The sequence below is a fragment of the Mustelus asterias genome, chromosome 8 (assembly GCF_964213995.1).
Source record: "Mustelus asterias chromosome 8, sMusAst1.hap1.1, whole genome shotgun sequence".
Classification (NCBI taxonomy): Eukaryota; Metazoa; Chordata; class Chondrichthyes; order Carcharhiniformes; family Triakidae; genus Mustelus; species Mustelus asterias.
Genome location: NC_135808.1, coordinates 72125141 through 72148267, shown reverse-complemented (window position 1 = coordinate 72148267; position 23127 = coordinate 72125141). Strand labels below are relative to the sequence as shown.

General features: G+C 44.6%; 1 protein-coding gene across 26 annotated transcripts in view; it reads right to left on the bottom strand.

Annotated features, from left to right (window-relative positions):
- The window catches only part of ptprc (protein tyrosine phosphatase receptor type C), a 249401-nt gene that overhangs the window by 12299 nt on the left and 213975 nt on the right, over positions 1-23127 (bottom strand). For all 26 annotated transcript variants that reach the window (XM_078218153.1, XM_078218155.1, XM_078218154.1 and 23 more), the window contains 12 exons: positions 21702-21736; positions 21486-21595; positions 18398-18488; positions 17319-17395; positions 16771-16807; positions 14993-15090; positions 12928-13053; positions 12676-12830; positions 10291-10426; positions 5231-5380; positions 2601-2691; positions 2285-2421 (listed from right to left, as the gene is read on the bottom strand). In XM_078218153.1, coding sequence (XP_078074279.1) covers positions 2285-2421; positions 2601-2691; positions 5231-5380; positions 10291-10426; positions 12676-12830; positions 12928-13053; positions 14993-15090; positions 16771-16807; positions 17319-17395; positions 18398-18488; positions 21486-21595; positions 21702-21736 — 1243 coding nt within the window. The remainder of the gene's footprint in view (positions 1-2284; positions 2422-2600; positions 2692-5230; positions 5381-10290; positions 10427-12675; positions 12831-12927; positions 13054-14992; positions 15091-16770; positions 16808-17318; positions 17396-18397; positions 18489-21485; positions 21596-21701; positions 21737-23127) is intronic.

Genomic DNA, 23127 nt, shown 5'->3' with positions numbered 1-23127 from the left:
CCATCTTGTGGTTTGTTTATTCTTCGGATTTATAATGATCAGAATGTTTCCCACTGTCCTTCAATCAATGTCTTCAACCCTCGCTTTGTTTCTGAGATTATCCAAATTTTGTATTTTCTTCATGAACAAATTTCTTGCAGATTCAACTGAAGTTGTACTTGACTGCTCCTCACACAAGTAGTGGCAGAGTTTCAATATTCACCAATACGTGCCAAGTCAACCCAGGTGACAGGCAACGGTCTGCCAATAGCTTTGGAAATCTATGCACGTACTCAAAAATGTTGACACTTCAAAAACACATCGAAATACAGGAGCCAGATAGTTATGCTCCCTGCATCTCACCACCCCTCCCCTCCACTCACCGCCCACCGCCCCCCCCCACCCACTCCTCCCCCCCCCTCCCCCCCACACCCCCGGTTGTTTATGCAGCAATGGGGGAGCTCAAAAATGCATGGATTCCCTCCAGGATCCTGCCCGCCCTTACCGTGTCGCGATATTATGCTGGGGACAGGCAGGGTCGAAGACCCTTGCCCCAGTCAAGGTCCTTAATAGGCCAAGGGCTTTTATTTGCCGAGCCTCAATCTGAGGCTGGCGGGCAGATGATAGATTATGGAGAAAACCCAAAATTGAATGAGGTTTGACCTTGTGCTGGTTCCTGGCACTTAGCCCCAGGCAGCTAGGCTGCAGTACATGTTCTGGCCACTGGAGTCAGTGGGGATGCACTCTCTGATGGCTCCTTGGATACCTGGGGTCCCTGAGAATTCAGGCTGGGCGGACGATACATAATTAAATTGAGGGCATTGGTTTGTCACTTTTTAAGCTTCAGGTTATAAATGTATAATGGACAATAGCGGCTAAAGTTGTTATTGAATGATAATGTCTCTGTGATTGTCATGGAGATGCAGAAACTCCTTACCCAACTCCCATTCCTTTCATTCATAGAGGAGTTTCTCTTGCCCCTTCTTTTCCCCAATTGGCAGTGGGAATTTCTTTCTTTGGTTCAACCTAGCTTTCTCCATATCCTTCCAACCCCCCATGCACTGACATTCCTCATCTTCCTCCTCACCCCACAGATCACTCTAGCTCGCCTCAGTCCTGAATTTTCAAATCACATCTCTTCCTCTTTCCTTTCCCAGGTCACGTGGGCATTGTCTTCCCTCTCTTTCCTCATTTCCAGTTGGCACTCTTCATCCCTCCTTCCCAGGATATGTTGGCATTGTTCCCCTTACTTGGTTTATGCTGACTATCTTTTCTACTCTCTGATTATGTCCATGCTCTTCCCACTCTAAAACATTACCTTCCTATTGACAATCCACATGCCTCCAATCCCATCCAAATAGGCACTATTCTCTCTGACCTATTCACTGCTGCTAACTTGCTCTTCCCTCCAATACATCCCCACCTGTATCATCCTGATTTCTATACAATGCTCTTGTTCAAGGCAGTTGACTGCTGCTACAGAACACTGAAAGGCCTGGATAGAGCGGATGTGGAGAAGATGTTTCCATTAGTAGGAGAGACCAGGATCCGAGGGCCCAGCCTCAGAATAAAAGGACGACTCTTCAGAAACTAGATGAGGAGGACTTTCTTCAACCAGAGGGTGGTGGATCTATAGAATTCATTGCCACAGAAGGCTATGGAGGCCAAGTTTTTGAGTATATTTAAGGCAGAGATAGATAGGTTCTTGATTGGTAAGGGGATCAAAGGTTACGGGGAAAAGGTGGGAAAATGGGGTTGAGAAACATATCAGCCATGATCGAATGGCAGAGCAGACTTGATGGGCTGAATGGCATAATTCTGCTCCTATCTCTTATAGTCTTTTATAAAGAGTTCTGCACAGCTGTGCAAATGGTCCACCTTCAAGTATTTATCCAATTTTTATTTCAAAATGATTACTGAAACTGCTTCCACCATTCTTCCAATGGCATCCTCAAATCTCCTCGGAGTTTTTACCCTCCCAATCTGAGAAACCAGCTCCAGACATATTCTCCATTCCTATGGCTGTGGAATATTATTTCTTTGCCATCTCTGGCTCTCTGCCATTGGGGCAAATGGCAGTAACTGTGCCCTGGGATTCTCTCCAATTCACTGTGCCTTGCGAACTCTGTCTCCAGCCTCAACCCCACCCCTCCTCATTGTGTACAAAGCCATTTTTTTGCATTGTGCTTTTGGTTTCTGCCACCCAATTCTCCCATTCCCCTTGAGACCGTCCACCCATTCCAATTACAAAGCCTTTAGGTGGTGCTCTAAGAGGGAAGAATTCACTTCTTGTGCTAATACATACATCTAAGTAGGAGGCGTTGATATATTTCAGGGAGTCTTCATCTTCGCTTTCATCAGAGGACAAATCAGAGTCACTGTGACTCTCGCTGTCTTTGCTTCTGTCATCTTCCAATTTGATAGTTACTCTGTTGTAATCATCTTTAAAATAACAAATTTATAAATCATATATAAATATAATGTCAGGATTGGTACCAAAATAAATAATGTCTTCTTCTGACATTATGCATGCAATCAATTCTATAGAGTCATATCATTATGAAAATCTGAATGACTTCAAGAGACATCAAGTAAGAGAGAGAGAGAGACTTCATACTCACATGGGATCACTGTAAGAGAATGATTTTTACTTTGATTTTCTGCCCGTCTTCCATGGCTCTGTGATCTCCAATCAGTATAAGGTGGGATCCTCTGCAATTTTCAGATATGGAATAGAAATTATGCAATGCTATTCACACATTACTGAAGAATAAAGAAAAACAAACCTTTAACATTTTTCCTTCAAAATATTTTGCACTTTGCCGCCGGAATTCTACCGCCCCGCCTGCCATGGAATCGGAGCGGGCGAGGGGCAGACAACGAAAATGTCCGATGACCTCGGGCGGGAATTTCTGGTCTCGCTCTGTCGAGGCTAGAATATCCCGCCCTGTGAGTCATAGCGTGGAACTGAATTTCTTGCTTACTGTGGTTAGGATTTGTTTCTAACATGCTTAGTTTGCTTTTGTCTAATGTCTTTGTTAGCCTATGACACAACTTTTACTGACTGGTGTATTTATCCTCCAAGATACCTTTGATCCTCTACCCCACTTGGACTTGAACTTTTCAAGTAGCAATCTCACTATTCTTCATACCAAAATGTACTACCTCACATTATTCTGGGTTAAAATTCAAATTTGCCAATTATTTGCCCATTCTGCAAGTTTATTCATGGCCCCCCATATCTGTTGCAGTCCTCCTCAGTCCTCCCACCCCCCACTCACCCATTTGGTGTCATTCGCCAATTTAGAAATTGTGTTATTTAATGCAAAGTCCATAATGTTAATGCAAATTGTAACCAGCAGTGGTCCTAGCATTGTTCCTTCCCATTTCCCACCTTCTGAAACTCTGAATAACTACCTTTATTCCCCTTCCTTCTAGATCAGGATTAGGAGTTAAATGATAAGGGAGTGGGATTAAATTCATGATTGGAGAGATGATCGTACTAGTCCTGTTACCAGCACAGCAGGATCCGTTGTTCAAATAACCCCTGTCCCTATAAGTTAGCTGTCAGCCATAACTCATTGTACATATCAGTGCATTGCTTGTTTTACAGTGGTTTACAGAACAAGACAACTCAAGAAGCCATCTACTTGTTTAATTATTTTGTGTAATGGACATATAATCTTAATTAATGGAAAGTGTGTAAACTAAGTTAGTGGGCAAAAATGTATCAGAAATGTAAGTGTACCATCATCCACTTTGGACCAAAAAACATGGTCTGAGCCATAAGGTGGTGGATTCAAGCTCCTCTCCAGAGACTTTGCACATGATCTAGGCCCACATATGAATTCAATATACCAAGGAAATGCTCCACTTTCAGATGCTTAACTGCTCAGTTAGACATAAAAAAAAGTCCTGTGACGTGACTCAAAGTAAATGTGAGAAAATCTTCTTTGTGTCCTGTCCAGTATTCCTCCTTTGATAAACACACTGGAGATTTGCTGCTTGTGGAACCTTGCTATGCACAATTTAGCTGCACATTTGATGACATAATAACAGTAACTACACTTCAAAAGTAATGCATCGACTGTGAAGCATTTAAAACATCCCAAGGATGTGAAATAGGTTGTAAGATTGAAAATTCTTTTTTTTTAAACATTGATCAAACCAACTTGTCATTTGAAAGAAGTCTACATTTCACTGCTTGTGAAATTTAGATTAATAATAACATATACATTGCAATACAAGTTGTTACATAATAGGCAAAGTTATAAAGAAACGATCAGTGTCAAACCAACACAGATCAATGTTCGAACAAATAAATTAAACCTCCATTCTCTGGAACTTGCTAAGTGTTGATAAATCTCCTATCCTTGGTGCAAATGCACAAGAACAATTTTATCCATTAATGTCTAATGCTTACTGAAGCCACACTGCTACCACTGATTACTCACTATAACTCTTTATATCTCACCCAAAACACTACAAACCTGTGTAAAGCTACAGCAAAATCTATCATCCCTTTACTCTGGCTTTCACTTAGTTGCTACGTACTCCAGCTGACTTTACTTCCCTTATGACAAAGCACTCACTTTAATCTGCGCAGAAGCAGTGAATTAGAATATAATTTGTTTTGAAACGGTTCAGGAGCCATCAAACGGCAGCTTGGGTGACAGATTTGGTAAACAAAAACAAAAAATGGTGGAAAGACTGAGCAGGTCAGGCAGCGTCTGTGGAGAGAAAAATAGAGCTAACATTTCAGGTCAAGAACCTTTCGTCATATAAAAGATTCTGAATGAAGATCCATCACCTGAAATGTTAACCCAGTTCCTGTCTCCATATTGCTCTGACTCGCAGAGTGTTTCCAGCATTTTCCATTTTTATTTTGGATTTCCAACATCCTCAATATTTTGTGTTTCAAGAAGTTATTTGTAATCTGTTAAGCCACAAGACGCTTCACCTTTGTTATCGGTGGCAATACGAACATAAAGGCCATTCAGCCCTTCGAGTCTGCTCTGCCATTCAATATGATCATGGCTGCTCTGATCTGACTATAACACCCCACGTACCCCCGCTAACTTTTCACCCCTTTGTTTATCACTTTGGGTCTTCCAATATTTGACAGAGTTGGCCTGAAGCTCAGCTAATTAAGCGATAAATCAGTGGCTGTTTTGCCCTACTTTTGCTATCATTTGGTTTGTGTCATTTATGCTGACTGTCAAGCTGAGTTTTTCTTGATGAATGCACTGACCTGGAACTCTGCTTCCAGCAGGGACGGCTCAGTTGGTGGGTCATTCTTTTTAAAGTTAATGAGGTGTTTGGGCAGTTCAGACAGGCTGACCTCAGTTTCACCATAGAGGTAGTACTCCAGCAAAGCCTGGTGGATCAAAATGTACTGCGCCTACAATAAAACATACATTTGTTAAGGCACTGATATATGTCAGTGAAGCTCACCAAAAGCCTAAAGATAAAAGTAATCGGCTGACATAGTCAAAATCAACATTTGAAATCAGGTTTTGACATTTCAGAGAACAGGGTGGTTTGATAAACCCATCAGAGGTTCCACGGGCAGAGTCACACATTGAAAAGCCAAACCTCACCAGATGGAGGGTTGTCAAGCATTGGTGTGTCATTAGTCAGAGAATGTGACGGAAGCTGGCTTTCCAAATGACAGAGGGCATGAAAGGGAAGTGACCTGGAGTTCTACCTCCACTTTCATTCTATATTAGCATTTCAACAGAAATGATGGAAGCATATATTGCTCGCTAACAAAGAAACTATCTTCTATTGAGAATGTGCATAAGATAGATTGAGAAGAGGAAAGGGTTAAAATTGGGATGCGTAACTAGAAATCAGTTGAGGGATAAACTGGTTTTGGAAAGGGCCTGAGGCGAGGGTGACAAGCGAAACTAATGATCACGTTAAAGAAACTGCTAATAGGTAATTGTGGTTCTGGCTTCGGAGGGCAGGGCCTTATCAATTGGCCTTTTGTCCTTGAAAGTAATCTAATCAGAAACTTTAATAGCCATGTCTTTACGTGGCTATTGTCTTTTGTCCTTGAAATTAATCTAATCAGAAACTTTAATAGCCATGTCTTTATGTGGCTATCGCTTTTTGTTCTTGAAAGTAATCTAATCAAAATGTAACAATACAGCTATGCCCTTATTGGCTAACAGAAGTATGTGGATGTATCTCCGTCAGGTATAACTGAAAACTGTTTTGTAAGTCAGACAGAGACTCACGAACCCATGCTGGATGCGCATGGTCTTGCGGTCTCTCCTCCGATGCAATAAAGAAGGCTTTCGGAGAAACCTGCGTCTCTTCAGTTTTTGATCCGACTTCCGAAAAACGAATTCTACCATTGGCGAGCCAGCCAGGAGCCCAAACGCATAGTACTGGTCGACCGGCGTCAGCGATTGAGACGGGGCGAGGAAGGACAGAGACGGACGGTGTTACAAGGTAAGATTAACCTTGGTTCCTCTCTACCATCCTGTGCTTCTATCTCAATCCCTTCGGCGAACTAGTAACTATCCTACGGGCTCCTCGAACCTGGACATAAGACAGTCGGAGAGACACAGGTAACAAGAAAGTGGAGGGTTCGAGTCCCCGACATGTGCCTGGAGGTTAGAGTCCACAGGTTTATTAGGTAACTAGAAAGTGGAGGGTTCGAGTCCCCCACATGTGCCTGGAGGTTAAAGTCCACAGGTTTACAATTGGCGAGCTAATAGTAAAGGGTTCAAGTCCCTAGTAGGAAATAAGTGGGCTAACAAGAAAGGGGTTCGAGTCCTCAGTGAATTGGGCAGTTAACTTCGCGATCGTGGGGGTTCGAGTCCCTGTAACAATTGAAATCGTCGTAAGAATAAGACTGTGAATCCGTATGGGTCAAACTTTAGATAAGGCGGGTCCACCCACTCCGCTGGGGGAATTATGCCAGGAAAACCCACAGGAAGATCAGAAGTATCGGAGATTAAGTGCGCGCCTAAATAAGAAATTGGATAACGAATTATGGCCATTGGGAGGTACTTGGGATTTAGAGAAGTGTAAAAAGGTAGAGGAAGAGGTATGGAAATCAAATACCTCTCAAAAGTGGAAAAACCTTATGTCTGGATGGACTAAGCGTAGCTACTGGATTAAATGAGAAATCAAAACAAAATTCATGGCAGGTAAATGCGAAAAAGAGAAACATACCCTCGACGGATGATACTGGCAATGTTAGACATTGGCAAGTGTTAAAAGCTTTATGTGAAATCCATGATCACAATATAAAGGTTAATGCGAGGCCTCTTGTCGCGACTGATTTTGAAAAACAAATGGTGCCCAGGGATATGTCTGGATTGCAGGCCCTCTTTAATAATGGGGAAGAAACCGAGACTGAGGACTACATCATGTCCCGGCTGCATCCTACCGCGCCCCAAATCCCCCCCCGGTCCATCGGGAGTACTCACCGATCCGATAGCTGGACGTACCTACAGCCAGACTAAAGTTAATGCTGATAAGACACCCGGCCCTGCCCCAAAGACTAAAAACACCTCGTGCTCGACCAGTAAGAAACAAAAAGGCCATAGAAGAAGATTACATAATATGTATGTGGGAGACTCAAACCATACTGATTCCTCCTCCTCAGGGACAGAAACAGAGTCAGATTCTGATCCAGAACCTCAGCAGTCAGGTCGCCCCTCTAGGCAATTCCCAACAACAAGGCTTTCACAGTAGTGCAGATCCTACTGAAGGGAATAATCCCTACGTTTGGGATACCATGAAGACTTTCTTCCGATAATGGGCCACACTTTATTGGAAAGATTAATCAAGAACTATGCTCTGTGCTTAAAATTAACCAACAGTTCCACTGCTCCCATCACCCAAGGGCCGCGGGGATGGTAGAACGCACAAATGGAATCCTTAAGGATAAGCTAACCAAACTCACCCTTGAGACAGGACTGAATTGGCTAAATGTCCGACCATTGGCACTCTATCATATGCGCATTACCCTCCATACCGGTAACGGTTTAAATGCCGCTGAGATAATATATGGGCGCCCACTTAGAACCCCATGGGATAGCGCTACACCTCCTCATAGAAACATAGAAACCCCACAGTACAGAAAGAGGCCATTCGGCCCATCGAGTCTGCACCGACCACAATCCCACCCAGGCCCTACCCCCATATCCCTACATATTTACCCACTAATCCCTCTAACCTACGCATTTCAGGACACTAAGGGCAATTTTTAGCACGGCCAATCAACCTAACCCACACATTTTTGGACTGTGGGTGACAAGCGAAACTAATGATCATGTTGAAGAAACTGCTAATAGGTAATTGTGGTTCTGGCTTCGGAGGGCAGGGCCTTATCAATTGGCCTTTTGTCCTTGAAATTAATCTAATCAGGAACTTTAATAGCCATGTCTTTACGTGGCTATCGCTTTTTGTTCTTGAAAGTAACAGAAGTATGTGGATGTATCTCCGTCGGGTATAACTGAAAACTGTTTTGTAAGTCAGACAGAGACTCACGAACCCATGCTGGATGTGCATGGTCTTGCGATCTCTCCTCCGATGCAATAAAGAAGGCTTTCGGAGAACCCTGTGTCTCTTCAGTTTTTGATCCGACTTCGAAAAACGAATTCTACACTATGTTTCTCTGTTAATCACCCATTTTTGTAGCGGTTCATGGTGATGAAAGAATGAAATGGTTGGTTGTACTGAATTCGAGTACTGCTGCAAAAAGAGACATGCTGTTGAAGCTTTTCATCTTGCACCCATCAGGCCAGAATCACAAGAATATCAAATTTCAAAGGGAACAACAATTCATACTGCATGAGAAAGGGTGCGAATTGATAGGCAAGTGGGTTCTGATTGGTCAGGTGATTACATCATGTATGTGTGAATGAATGTATGTACATATGTATGTTAAGTATGTAGGCTGTATGTCTCAACTAGTGGGTCATACCAAACAGCACATCCCATCATTGCCCTTCGCAACTGTATGAACTGTACTAAACCAGCCTATGTTTACAAAACTCAGGGCCCAACATTAGATCCAATTCTGCAATTGGGCAGCACTTACTTAATGATCCTAAGTGTGTTAAGAATTACACTAACCGACTCAAGATTATCAGTTGCCTCACAATGGGGCTCACTTATGCTTGAATTCTGTAAACAAAAAAAAAATGTCTAGGCAAAATGTACAGTGGTTAGCACTGCTGCCTCACAGTGCCAGGGACCCAGGTTCAATTCCGGCCTCAGATGACTGTCTGTGTGGAATTTGTGGAATTTCTCCTCCGGGTGCTCCGGTTTTCCTCCCACATCCAAATATGTGCAAGTTAGGAAGATTTGTCGTGCTAAATTGCCCCTTAGTGTCCCAAGATGTGCAGGTTTGGGGACTAGTGGGGTAAATATGTGGGGTTATGGGAAAGGGCCTCGGTGGGACCCTCTGTTAGAGAGTCAGCGCAGACTTGATGGGCCATATGGCCTTCCTCTGCACTGAAGGAATTCTACTCTATGATACCAATGAGCACCCTTTCATTATGCAGTATAAATTGTTGTTCCCTTTGAAATTTGGTATCCTTATGATTCTGTCCTGATGAGAGCAAAACAAAACGCTTCGACAGCATGTCTCTTTTTGCAGCAATACTCAAACAGAAAGCCAACAAACAAAAGTGTAACTGGATCAAGGGGATGCAATGAATTGACCTTGGGAGCTGGGCTGAACTCCAGTCTAGACTGAGGTGATTCAAAGTTTCTCTCCTATGACGACTCTACGTAAACGAGCATGGGTCATTACAACACAGAGGGTACAGGTTCATAGAAAAAGACGACCACAATCAGTAGACCTACAGGGGTCTCAAGGATGCCTGGTGTGGGAACTGAAAATATTTTATTGGTTTCAAAAGAAGTTTAGATATTCATAAACCGGAAGCTTTGTTGTAAAAGTCAGACCTTTCCTTTGATCGTTACAGAAGCAAACATACCACAACTGTATTGTCTGCAATGATAGATGGACACTTTCTTGAAGCATCAGGCAGGTACCTGATTGCTAGAAATCAGATTCCCCATTGCTTGAGTCTGGACCATCACCAGCAGACCGCAATGACTAATATCACCAACTCCCTAATTTGGCACCTTAAAAGGCTATCAGCGTTTTAAATGATGTGACTTCTGTTGGACGCCTCAGTGTAGAAAAGGACAGCACCAAGCTTGACTATGATGATCTACCCTCAACTTCCCTCCCTCCCTCTACATTTGGGCAGTGAAGTTACTGGCACCATAGTCCACTTATGTAAAGGAAATGTTTTGTTAGAAAGATAATCCTACCTCAACCTGCACCATGAGACAGCGTTGCCGACGGAGTTGGACTATGTAACCGTAGATATCCACTCGCCCTTCAGCTTCCAGGCCCTGCATCATGGCATCAATTCCAATGTAGCTTCCTGTGCGACCCACCCCAGCACTGTAAAATAATACAACAATCAGTTTACCATACAGGTTAAACATGAACTCCAGTCCCACCACCACCCCTCATTCCCATTCCCCCACAGTCCCAAACCCCCCAGCAGGCTGACCCCCCCCTCACAATTGCCCCTCCAATCAATGGCCTCCGTCTTTCCCCCACTGATCCTGCCTGCACAGAGGCAGCGGGACTCCCCATCTCCACCAGGCCCCGCCCCGATCAGGCCCTGCCCCCCCCCCCAGGCCTGCCACCCTAGGCCCCACCCCTCCAGGTCCCACCCCCTTCCCACTGCCTCAAGCCCGATGGGCAGTGCCAAGGCTCCCCCGGGCATTGAGACTTTGCCCTTTGGGCTGTGCCAGGGGCATAAACTGGCACTGCCAAGGTGCCAATGCCCAGCAGGCACCCCACCATCACCTGACCCTCTGGGTGACCTGACTGTCCCCCCTTCACTCTAGCAGGGTTGGGCTGCTAGTTCCCCATTAGCGGGGAGCTCGTGTAATCCCCACTGGAGTGAACCACTCTGATGGGGGGGGGGGGGGGGGGGGGTGGAGATGCTAGAAAGCCCAGAGACTTCCTGCTGATTTCTGACGTGGAGCTGACGCCGCCAGAAATCCGGCGCTGGGGACGCTATCGGGGTGGGAACGCAAGCGCGAATACCGCACATCAGCCGCCGCGAGATTCTCCTGGCCCGAGGATGGGAAAATGGCCCACCATGTCTGGCATGTATCGGATAATCCTGATGCTCCTCTTTCTTTGGGGTTTCCTTTCTTTATCTGGGTAACTGGATGCTGATATAGGTTCCGATTTGTTCTAGCTAATCTGAGAAGGTTTCCCTTATCTTGGAAGGAGGAGGGTTGTATCTCTCCCTGAGATACCCTGTTGATGGGTGCCTTGACAATTCTTCTTCTCCTTTTTGGTAGGGTTTCCTTGGTGGAAAATGGTTTAAGTTTTCCAGTGACAGGGAGCCTGATCGGTGCCTTGGATATGGCTGGAGATGAGGAAGGTTTGTTATGGTTCAAGCCTAGGTGATGTGTACGAATCCTTGACTTGCTGGTTCCTGTATAAGAGAGTGTACACTGCCACACCGCACCCCGAACTGATGGCAGTATCCCCGGGTTTCCCTTTTTCTGGGTTATCCTTTTGTTGCTTGGATGTCCTGTGATGTTGAGTTAGGCCCCAGTTGGTTGCATATTACCCTATAAGGGATCCCGTATATTGTGTAGCTCAGTCCCGGTCACCCTGTGGAAGAGGATGTGCACCATGGGGCTATGTGCCCGTGGTTTTATTCTGTTATCCTGAGGTTTCCCATTCTATCTGGTATCATTTCTTTCTCCGTACGAGAGGAGACACATTACGAAATTTGAATTATCTGTGTGAATATTTGCTTGTTTTTATCTGTACAGAAACATAGAAACTAGAAACAGGAATAGGCCATTCGGCCCTGCAAACCTGCTCCGCCATTTATTTTGATCATGGCTGATCACCAAATTCAATATCCTGATCCCCCCTTCCCCCCATATCCCTTGATTCCTTTAGCCCCAAGAGCTATATCTAATTTCTACTTGAAACCAGACAACGTTTTGGCCTCAGTACATTCTGTGGTAGTGAATTCCACACATTCACCACCCTCTGGGTGAAGAAATTTCTACTCACCTCAGTTTTAAAAGGTTTAGCCTTTATCTACAAGCTATGACTCCTAGTTCTGGACTCCCCCACCATCCAAACATTTTTTCTGAATCTACCCTGTCTAACCCTGTTAGAATTTTACAATTTTCTATGAGATTCCATAGAATCCCTACAGTACAGAAGGAGCCCATTAAGTCTGCACCGACCACAAACCCAACTAGGCCCTATTCCTGTAACCCCGCATGTTTACCTTGCTAATCCCCTGACATCAGGGTCAATTTAGCATGGCCAATCAACCTAACCCGCACATTTTTGGACTGTGGAAGGAAATCGGAGTATCCAAAGGAAACTCACGCAGACACAGGGAGAATGTGCAGACGCCGCAGACAGTGACCCAAAGCGGGAATTGAACCTGGGTCCCTGGCGCTGTGAGGCAGCAGTAGTAACAACTGTGCCACCGTGCCACCCCTCTTGCTCTTCCAAACTCCAGTGAATATAATCCTAATGTTTATGTGGAATAATGATTACTCTGTACTGTACTAGATTTTTGGGATTTGTTGTGTTTTGGGTAAAATGAAAAACTTTCAACAAAAATATTCTTAAATAAAAGAAATTCTTATTACCTGCAGTGCACAACTATTGGGCCGCTGAACAGGTTTCTGAACGCATTGACTCTCTGTCGCAGTTTGAGAAGGAGGTGTGGATCTTCGGGAACACCATGGTCCGGCCACCTAATGAACTGGATGTGTGTCACTTCTCGCTCAGGAGTTTTCTCCTTCTAAAGAAAAACAGCAAAATGTCAACCAGTGATCTGTTCAGTCGGTCGCCATGAGTAGCAATTGTGAGTGGAGTAGAAACCAATTATTCAAACTCACGTGTGAAATGAAGAGTTTCCGAATAACATAGTCTGGGCACCACTTCTCCTCGCTAATTCTTACAGTGAGGTCACCAAAAGTCTTGGACTCGTCATCCAAATTAGGCCAATACTGAACACATTTGGGCTGAAAAAATATGTTTTTTTAATGACAACTGCATTCTAAAGTATTCCACCCCCCCCCCCACCCCCCCACCACCCCTCCCACATAGAGCCCATTCATACAAGAGTCAATTTTGACTTTTGAAATAAGAAATCTAAATGATGCCAAATAAACATGCTACAACATAGGACACAGATTGGTACAGAGACTGCCTAATTTCGGACTTGTTGTCATGGGGTAATGCAGATTGGAGACCATGCCCATTGTCAACCAGGGTGGAAGAATTGGTAACTGGAATGGGACTCTGGCACAAGTCAGGTGAGCATAATAAGTTTGTAATTGCTGGCATTGGTAGGTGCCTGCAAGTGGGGTCACCTGCTGACTGACTTGATTGAAACGTGGAATGCTCAGAGGCATTTGAATATAGTAGAAAACAAATTGAAAGTGGAGAACAGGAATATTCAACATCATGGAAGCAATTTTACTTCTCCTCCTGCCAAAGTCAATGGAGTTTTGAATGGTTGCTACATTTTACAAACAGGCCCCTGCAATGGGCAATAACATTCTGCCTCAAGTCTTGTTACACAGAACTAATTGACATAATGGGAGAATTCAGATTTTTGATATAAAATTCTACTTTGCACAAATAACAAAATGGTTCTTTACAAATGTTTAGCATAAGTAGCCCACTCCTTTCTTGACACAATATTTTAATATTTTTCATGGGACGTGACCTTTGCTGACAAGGCCAGCATCAGTTACTCATCGGAACTTCCCCTTGAACTGAGTGGCTTGCTAAGCCACTTCAGAGGACAGTTAAGTGTTAACCACTTTGCTGTGGGTCTGGAGTCACATGTAGGCCAGACCAGGTAAGGATGGCAGATTTCCTTCCCTAAAGGATATTAGGATTTGGAAAGTCTTGCTATGCAGGCTGAAACTTGGATCTTACGAAAAGCAGACATCGAAATAGGAGAACGTTGTGAAATGTGGCTCTGGAAAAAGATGGAGTCAGTTGGAGAGATCACAACAGCAATAAAAAGGTTTCTATGATTGTGGGAGGAGGAAAGAATATTAGTGAAATGTTTTTATTCTTTCATGGGATGCGGGCATTGATGCCAAAGCCAGCATTTGTTGCCTATCCCTATTTGCCTTTGAGAAGATGATGGAGAGCTACCTTCCTGAACTGCTTGCTTTGTTGAGTTGCTGCAGTGCATCTTGTAGATGGTACACATGGCTGCCACTATGCATGGAGGAAGTGAATCTTAAAGGTGGTGGATGGGATGCCAATCAAACAGGCTGTTTTGTCCTGGATGGTGGTGACCTTCTTGAGTGTTGTTGGAGCTGCACTCAGTCAGGCAAGTGGAGAGTGTTCCATCACACTCCCGACTTGTGTCTTCCAGATGGTGGACAGGCTCTGGGGAATCAGAAGGTGAGTTACTCGCCTCAGAAGTGCCAGGCTCTGACCTGCTCTTCCAGCCACAGGAATTATATGGAGTCATAGAGGTTAACAACATGGAGACAGGCTGGTCAATGGTAACTCCCAGAATGTTGATGGTGCGGTATTCAGCGATGATGATGCCATTGAATGTCATGGGGAGATGGTTAAGATTCTCTCTTGGAAATGGTTATTGCTTGGCACTTTTGTCTTGCAAATGTTACTTGCTACTTATCAATGGTCAATAAAAGGAACAAAGCTGATTGACTATATTCTAAGGCATGAGAACTTCGGAAGACGATAATTGAAGGACAATTAAAGTGATGTAAAGCAAGAGGAAGAAAGAAAACAATTATGGTAGAAAAACTTCAAATTGAAAATGGGAGACTCCTAGGAGCAACTGAAGAGGTGAGCACAAGTCCATGCAGCATGGGAAAATAAGCAGAGAGGATCTATCCCAAGGCAGGTCACTATTACAGACACAAAGTTAAAACAAGAAATGATCAATTGGAGATGAATATGACTTACCCGCTTCCCTTCTTCACAGCGAGTTACCATGACAATGATCGTTGCTTTCTGTTCCCACACCATTTTCCAGAAATCATTAGATGTTTCTTCCTTTGGGCCTAAAGAAAGCAGAAGTCATTGCTGTGTAAATGTTTCCTAAATTAATAATAGACTCGCTTTTGCATGATCTGTGCATGTAAAGGCACCTGATTTTTGCCACATACAGGGAAGGCTTAGGTTAGGTAAAGCCACAAAACCAGGCAGAGTGACACCAAGAAATTGATTGGAGGCAAGGGGAAGGAACAGGAATGAAATGCAAGAGAAAATGTAAATGATAAGAAGAAAGCACTCTTATGTGAAAAGCAAATGTCTGAGGAGGTGGTACAATTAATCAGTCATCATTTTACCACTGAAAGAGGGAAGGATTTAAATAATTTGTGGGAGATTCGACTGGAAATCTTGATAGCCTAAAATATTTGCACATTACATAGGGTTAGAGAGCTGAAGACAGTTAAAGATTCTGACAAACTCTATCCATTACTTTGGTGGTATAGGATGTGCAATCAGCTCGTCTTCTGTGGAGAAGACATTCACTGAAATCTTTAATCCCAGCATTGGACTAGATTTCCTCTCCACACGTATGCTATTTTATTCTTTGAATTATTTCAATGACCGTGGATTTCGATCATTTAATTTTGCATCATCCAAAATAACCATGCTGTTAAAAAGCAAACAATTTATTTCCCTATAAATGAACCACATTTTTAAAAAACTTGTTTTGCTACTTCCCCTTAGTTTCAGTGAATAACACCTGTCTTTGAAACCTCCTCGACTACATCTCATTGCCCTTTCCCTGTCTGTCTGTCAGTGGTAACTCTTGCGTTTGAAATGGTTCTGTACCTGCTTCTGCCCTGCATGGCCATACCATTTATTCCACCATATCCCATGGTGGGTGGTTAGCTGCTGGTCCTATGCAGCTTGGTACTTTGGCAGAAATCCTCTTTGCATTTCTGTTGCCGCCACTACATTTTTACTCAGCCAGATATTCTGTCCCATTTAGACAGCTTGCCCCATCCAGATACTTTGTGATGAAAACTCTTCTTTCACAATCCAAACATGGTTAGAATCCAATTATTTTGTCCTCCACATTCTGCCACTTGACAGGGTGCATAATGAAGAGGTTCAGATGGGGCAGGCTCCACAATGACTGGGAGGTGTATAAATGATGTGGTAGGCTCTATAATAAGTGGGTGGAGATGTAACTGTGATACAGACTCTATGGGATAGACTCTGTAACAAGACAGTGGGGTATATGGAGGGAATATAATGAAGTGGTGGGTTATAATAAGGCATAGACTATAAACAAGGATATCAGTTATATAAGAGTGGGTGGGCTGTATACAGAGTAGGTGAGGGGCTACGATGAGTGGTTGGGCTACAGAAAGAGCAAGTTGGGGATACAAAAGGCATTTTTTACCTCCCTTATCATTTATTCTACTTCCATTGCAAAAGCCACTGCAGTCCATGACATTGCTGCAGTAGGACTTAAAACCCCATTGTCCAAGCCCTCAACACCATCCATATTTCCAGCAAGGAAGATTGCACTGAAATCATTGTGTTGAGCTTGGCCACCCCTCCCTAACAGCTGTGCACACCTTGTGAGCAGACTGCCCCATGATCCTCCACTTTGTACCCGGAATGTTACTGAACAAACTTTCTATTAAAACATTTCTACGCCAGAGATTTCCTTACACATATGATTCAGCTACATCACCAATAAAACAGAGAATTAAACGTACCTTGGGCAGCAATGTATTTCCGGGACTCGTTGAAACCCTATTGCGAAAGATAGTAATTAATGGTAAATATGGTACCAGCGCACTAACAATTAATTATTCCTGTGTCGGATAAAAATTAAAAATATCAAAGTGTTCCACCAGTACAATCATCAGGATTCAGTTCATTCATAACGGATGGAAAACTCATTGCCTGAACGATGAAGCATGAAGACCTAAGCATCATTATAATGGAGTCCATGATACTTAACAGCCACTCATCAAAGAAAAGAGCAAGATCAGGCCAACACTACATTCGCACTGGTCTTCATGTAAGTAGATCCTGGGAATGGGATTAGGATTTGAGCCAAATATCAAATTGGAAGTCATGCCAAGATCAGAGTTTTTACCCTTTTCCAAGTTGTAGTTTTATATGAAACCAAGGAACATATTCTCCCAAGGTATTTTGCTTTCAAAAGGATTTAAGACATCCCATCGCCATAAAGATTGTAGCAACGTTTATAACTATAAATTGTTAAATATTATTTGTCTGTCACTTCATTGATACTTACATCAATGAAGCTTGCGTTGATATAATCAGAACCTTGCTCTCCAGGAACTGAAGAAAGCTGAACACGGTTGTAATCATCTGTTAGGAAAATTCAACCCTCGTTAGTTCTGTTTGAAGAATTCACTAAATCATCAACTGTTCCGATGTTCATCAATTAATCACGTACAACCACCAAAGAAAGTCTGAGTATAAATAAAAGATTTTGTTTTGCACTGACCAAGCCATTAATATGTTTTTCTTTTATTCATTTATGGGATGTGGCGTCGCTGGCAAAGCCAGCATTTATTGCCCATCCCTAATTACCCTTGAGAAGGTGGTGGTGAGCTGTCCTGCAAACCACTGCAGTCCCTGTGGTATAGGTACACCCACAGTGCTGTTAGAGAGGGAATTCCAGGATCTTGACCCAGCGACTGTGAAGGAACTGTGATATATTTCCAAGTCAGGATGGTGAGTGTCTTGGACAGGAATTTCCAGGTGGCATTGTTCCCATGTATCTTCTGCTCCAGTTCTAAATGGTACCGGTCACGGGTTTGGAAGGTGCTGTCTAAGAAATGGTTAGGACTACAACCTCACAGCGCCAGAGACCCGGGTTCGATTCCAAGCTTGGGTGACTATGTGGAGTTTGCACGTTCTCCCCGTGTCTGCGTAGGTTTCTTCCGGGTGCTCCGGTTTCCTCCCACACTCCAAAGTTGTATGGGTTAGGTGGATTGGCCATGCTAAATTGCCCCTTAGTGTCCAAGATGACACTGGGTAAGATGCTCTGTCGGACAGTCGGTGCAAACTCAATGCACCAAATGGCCTGTCTGCACTGGAGGGATTGTATGATACTAAATAAAAGCTATATTGCCAAAGAATGCTTTTCTTTAAAAAAAAGGAAACAAGAATGAATTATAACTGGCAGTGAATTAGAATAAAACAGCTGCTGCCCTGCCCTACACAATGCATGAATCTGTTATCTTTCCCCTCAAACCTCTTGATATTATTTCAGTATTGAATTATTCTATGCAGTTTTCCTTTGACTAATGGCAGATCATTAAGATAGATAGCTTCACCTAGTTAGCAGATTCCAATGGTACTCACATGGTAGGATGTCAACATATCGGTTCTTGTTTGCATTCCAACCTCGCCGTGCCTCCTTTACACCAAATTTAGTGAAGACCCTCGGAATGCTCTGTGACAATAATTTCAAAAATATATGTTCCTTTTTTTTCCTTTGCTAAAATAGGTACATTTCTAATTTGGCACACAGCTCAGTTTTGGTGTATCATTAATATAATAATTGTCACCTTCGCTGTCAAGCTGACAGAGTGGATCCCCTCTACTTCATAGAATTCATTCAGTTGTTATTTGATGGATTGGAGAGTGAGAGGTTGGGGTAGGCAGATGGTATATGTAACCCCAAATGTCAAAACTTTTGCTATATAGACATGCATTGCATTAATAAGGCAAAAAGAAAGTTTTTCACTGTTGATCTCAAACAGATTCAACTACCTGTCCATGATTAGATGATGGGAGTGGAGGGGTCTGATGTGATGGTGGGATCAAGAGAATGAACATTAAATCAGGTACCCATCTGTCCTTTCACCTGATTGGAAGAGATTGTCTGGCACTATTTGAAGTGCAGCAAACTCTTCCTGGTGTACTGGTCAATACTATATATTAATACCACCAAAATTATTATGTGCTGTGTGAAAATTACCTTTCCTGTATGAAAACGGTGACTGCACTTTAAAAAGCACTTCATTTGTTCTACATGCTTGCGATGTCATGAGGTTGTTCAAGGCTCAACGTAAGTGTAAACTAGTTTTCTTACTTTCTTTCCTGTTCTTTTAAGCTCATTCACACCAAGGGCCCGATATTACCATTTTCATTCCAAGTGCTGAATCTGGGGCGCAATGCAGATCCGACTTGGAGATCTGCTTTCAGGTGCCCCCATACGCACTCAACCTGAAAAAAACATCTCCAGTCCCATTCGCGTTGTGGGCGGGGCTTAGCACGACCGAAATGATTGGAGCTCTGAACTGCGCATGCGCAGTTAGAAAAAAATTTGAAAAAGCGCGCCCGTGTCAGATCGCTCCCGGGTCGCAGAAAGTGGGGAAAGCGGCTCAGGGCGACGAGCGGGAGCAATGGTGCACACACATATCGCTGTCCCCCTTATCCAACCCCCCCCACTACCCACACACATCACTGTCCCCCTTATCCACCCCCCCCACTACCCACACACATCGCTGTCCCCCTTATCCACCCCCCCCACTACCCACACACATCGCTGTCCCCCTTATCCACCCCTCCCCCCCCACTACCCACACACATCGCTGTCCCCCTTATCCACCCCCCCCACTACCCACACACATCGCGGTCCTCCTTATCCACCCCCCCCCACTACCCACACACATCACTGTCCCCCTTATCCACCCCCCCTCTACCCACACACATCACTGTCCCCCTTATCCACCCCTCCCCCTACCCACACATCACTGTCCCCCTTATCCACACCCCCCACTACCCACACACATCACTGTCCCCCTTATCCACCCCCCCTCTACCCACACATCACTGTCCCCCTTATCCATCCCCCCTACTACCCACACACATCACTATCCCCCTTATCTACCCCCCCCACCCACACACATCACTGTCCCCCTTATCCAACCCCCTCTACCCACACACATCACTGTCCCCCTTATCCAACCCCCCATTATCCACACACATCAGTGACCCCCTTATCCACCCCCCCCACTACCCACACATATCACTGTCCCCCTTATCCATGCCCCTCACTACCCACACACATCACTGTCCCCCTTATCCACCCCCCCACTACCCAGACCGATTACCACCCCTGCCTCCCTGCCCCCCCACCGATTGCCCGCAGAGTGGCAGCAGACCTCCCTGCCCCCCGCGCTCCCATCTGCCCCCCCACCAGAGATCCATCTGCCCCCCCCACCAGAGATCCATCTGCCCCTCCCTACAAGATATCTATGCGCCCCCCCACCAGATACCCATCTGCCCCCCCAGCAAATATTCATCTGCCCCCCCACCAGAGATCCATCTGCCCCTCCCACCAGAGATCCATCTGCACCCCCCCACCAGAGATCCATCTGTACCCCCCCCACCAGAGATCCATCTGCACCCCCCCACCAGAAATCTATCTGCACCCCCCCCACCAGAGATCCATCTGGCCCCCCACCAGCGATCCAACTGCCCCCCCGCCCCACCAGTGATCCATCTGCCCCCCCCCCCACCAGAGGTCCAGCTGCCTCCTCCCCCCACCAGTGAGTGATCGGACCTCCCCCCCCCACTACCAGACAACGATCTGGCCTCACTCACCCCCCCCCCCTCCCCGACAACAATCTGGCCTCACTTATCCCCCTCCCCCGCAGAGAATAGTCTGGCCTCACTCCTCCCCCTCCCCCCACCCCCCCCCAGAGGAACACCTGACACGCTTCCTCCTCCCTCCCCACCAGACAACGATCGGTCCTCCATCCTCCCCCTTCTCACCAGAGATATATCTGACCCGCCTCTTCCTCCTCCTCCCCTCCCAACCAGAGAACGATCTGGCCTCAATAACCCCGCCCCTCCCCTCCCAACCAGAGAATGATCTGACCCGTCTCCCTCCTCCCCCCCCACCACCACTGATCTGAGTCAGAGAGCCGTTGGAAGCACTGAACGTGCTCTTCAGCAGCTGGAGCGCCCGATTCAGACTTTTATTTAGCAGGTCCATTACGGCGCGGTTCCGGATTGGCAAACGCAGTGGTAAAGGAGGAAATGCTGATAAAGCTGTGTGGGCAGTTCATTAATTCAAATTAAATGCATGCAAATGCATTTAAATCACCGTTGCGCCCGTTTTGGGCGCAAAGCGGATCGCCGCCATTCCCGGGTTTCGGTAAAGTGGCAATCTGCGTGGGCGCGGATCGCGTTAATGGCCACACACCCGACTTTACCATGTTTTCGCGCCCGTTGCAATGCTAAAATCGGGCCCCAAAACATCTGAACAGCCACCTTCCCTTTCTGGCTCTCATCCTAACTGAGATTATAAACGGTTACCTCTCCTCAGTATGCTATTCCTTCCTTTCAAAACCGCAATCATCAACCCCTCAATGCCTATCATGGGCAAAACTGGAAGATTAAACCATTGGGAAGGCAATAATTCACCAAGTTCACATACTTGGAATTCTGCTAAAAATAGTCTTGACTCATCAGCCTGCTTTCTCCTGTACACGTCAATTAGTTGTTCTGCGAGGATGGGTTCCACATTGAGTAGCTGCTTTTCATCATCTGCGAGGAATGATAGATGACATTAAAGCTTTGAACGTATTTTCCCTGTGGGAATTCATATGCAATGCTGCTCTGGAAAAGTTAAACAGAAGGTAAGGTAACTAACCGTGTTCAATAAGTTCCACAGACTCTTCGGAACGTCTATTTAGGATAGAGAAAAAACAAAATAGTTGTGCATAATTGCCAGATTTAAGGACAAAATATCATTAGTTAACATACATTGCATTGATACCTTACATAACAGTAATATGCATTATAATAATATGCATTATGATAAGGTTGCTCTGCACTTGTTCACACTTTTCAAAGGCATGCCACATACATTCAAAAATATTCAGTTAAATGTAATGGTCATGTAATTTTTAATCTGACCCTTCTGTTAATTTGCCCACAAACAATACCATACTTTAAGTTAAATGCAGTTAAGTCTAAGTTTATTTCTTAGTTGTCACAAGTAGGCTTACATCAACACTGCAATGAAGTTACTGTGAAAATCCCCTAGTCGCCACACTCCGGTGCCTGTTCGGGTACACTGAGGGAGAATTTAGCATGGCCAATGCACCTAACCAGCACGTCTTTTGGACTGTGGGAAGAAACCGGAGCACCCGGAGGAAACCCACACAAAAACAGGGAGAACATGACATAGTTCATTCGCTGACATAGTCTGTTTGAAAATATAGGGACGAATGGACTGAATGTTTCAACTCTCTTTTCCCTTTTGGAAACAGTGTTTAGGTGGAATTTTCCCATCCTGCCTGTTATGGGAATCGTAATGGGCGGGACAGGATCATGCAAAGGTCCATTGACTTCGTGTGGGATTTTTCAGTCTTGGGGCGAGCGTGGTCAGAAAAATCCCAACCTTTGAGTCCAGATTAACTGATCGGAGAACAGGTTTGGTTGGTGTAGTTGCTGTGGCCACAATCTCATATCAACCTTGACTAAGTCAGAACTTACATTGTTTTATATATTGTCCAAGACCAAAACTATGCCTGGTGTGGGAAATAAAATGATGCCACACCTCAGTGGAGTTTCTTTCTAAAATTGGAATTCCACTGCATTTTGAGGTGGAATACTCATCTCTTTCTATCTGTTCTTAAAGGGTTCTTACCGCCAAGAGCAGCTATAAAATGCTTATAAGCATTCAATTCCCAAGCAGTAACAACATTCACCTTGAGAAGAATATTAAAAACCACCAAGAGAATGATTGGGCTGGAATTTTGCTACATTGTGTTGAGTTTTTGTAGAGTGTAGGAATAACTGTCCCACAACTATCTTACTTTGCACTGATATTGGTCAGACTGGACGTTTCCACTTTTGCTATCTAACAAAAAATCAGAGCCACTTCTGTGGTAAGGAATTCACTGTTTGCTACTGAAAGAAAGGGGAATGTTTCAAATCCATTGAATTCAGTCTGTGCAGAGTCTTGCAGGCATCTCTTAAGCGTTAAGTCGGGCATGATTCAGGTGCTGAGATGGAGATGGGAATAGAGGAGGACAGCTGTGGAATTTCCCGATACTGGTGGGCTTGCCACA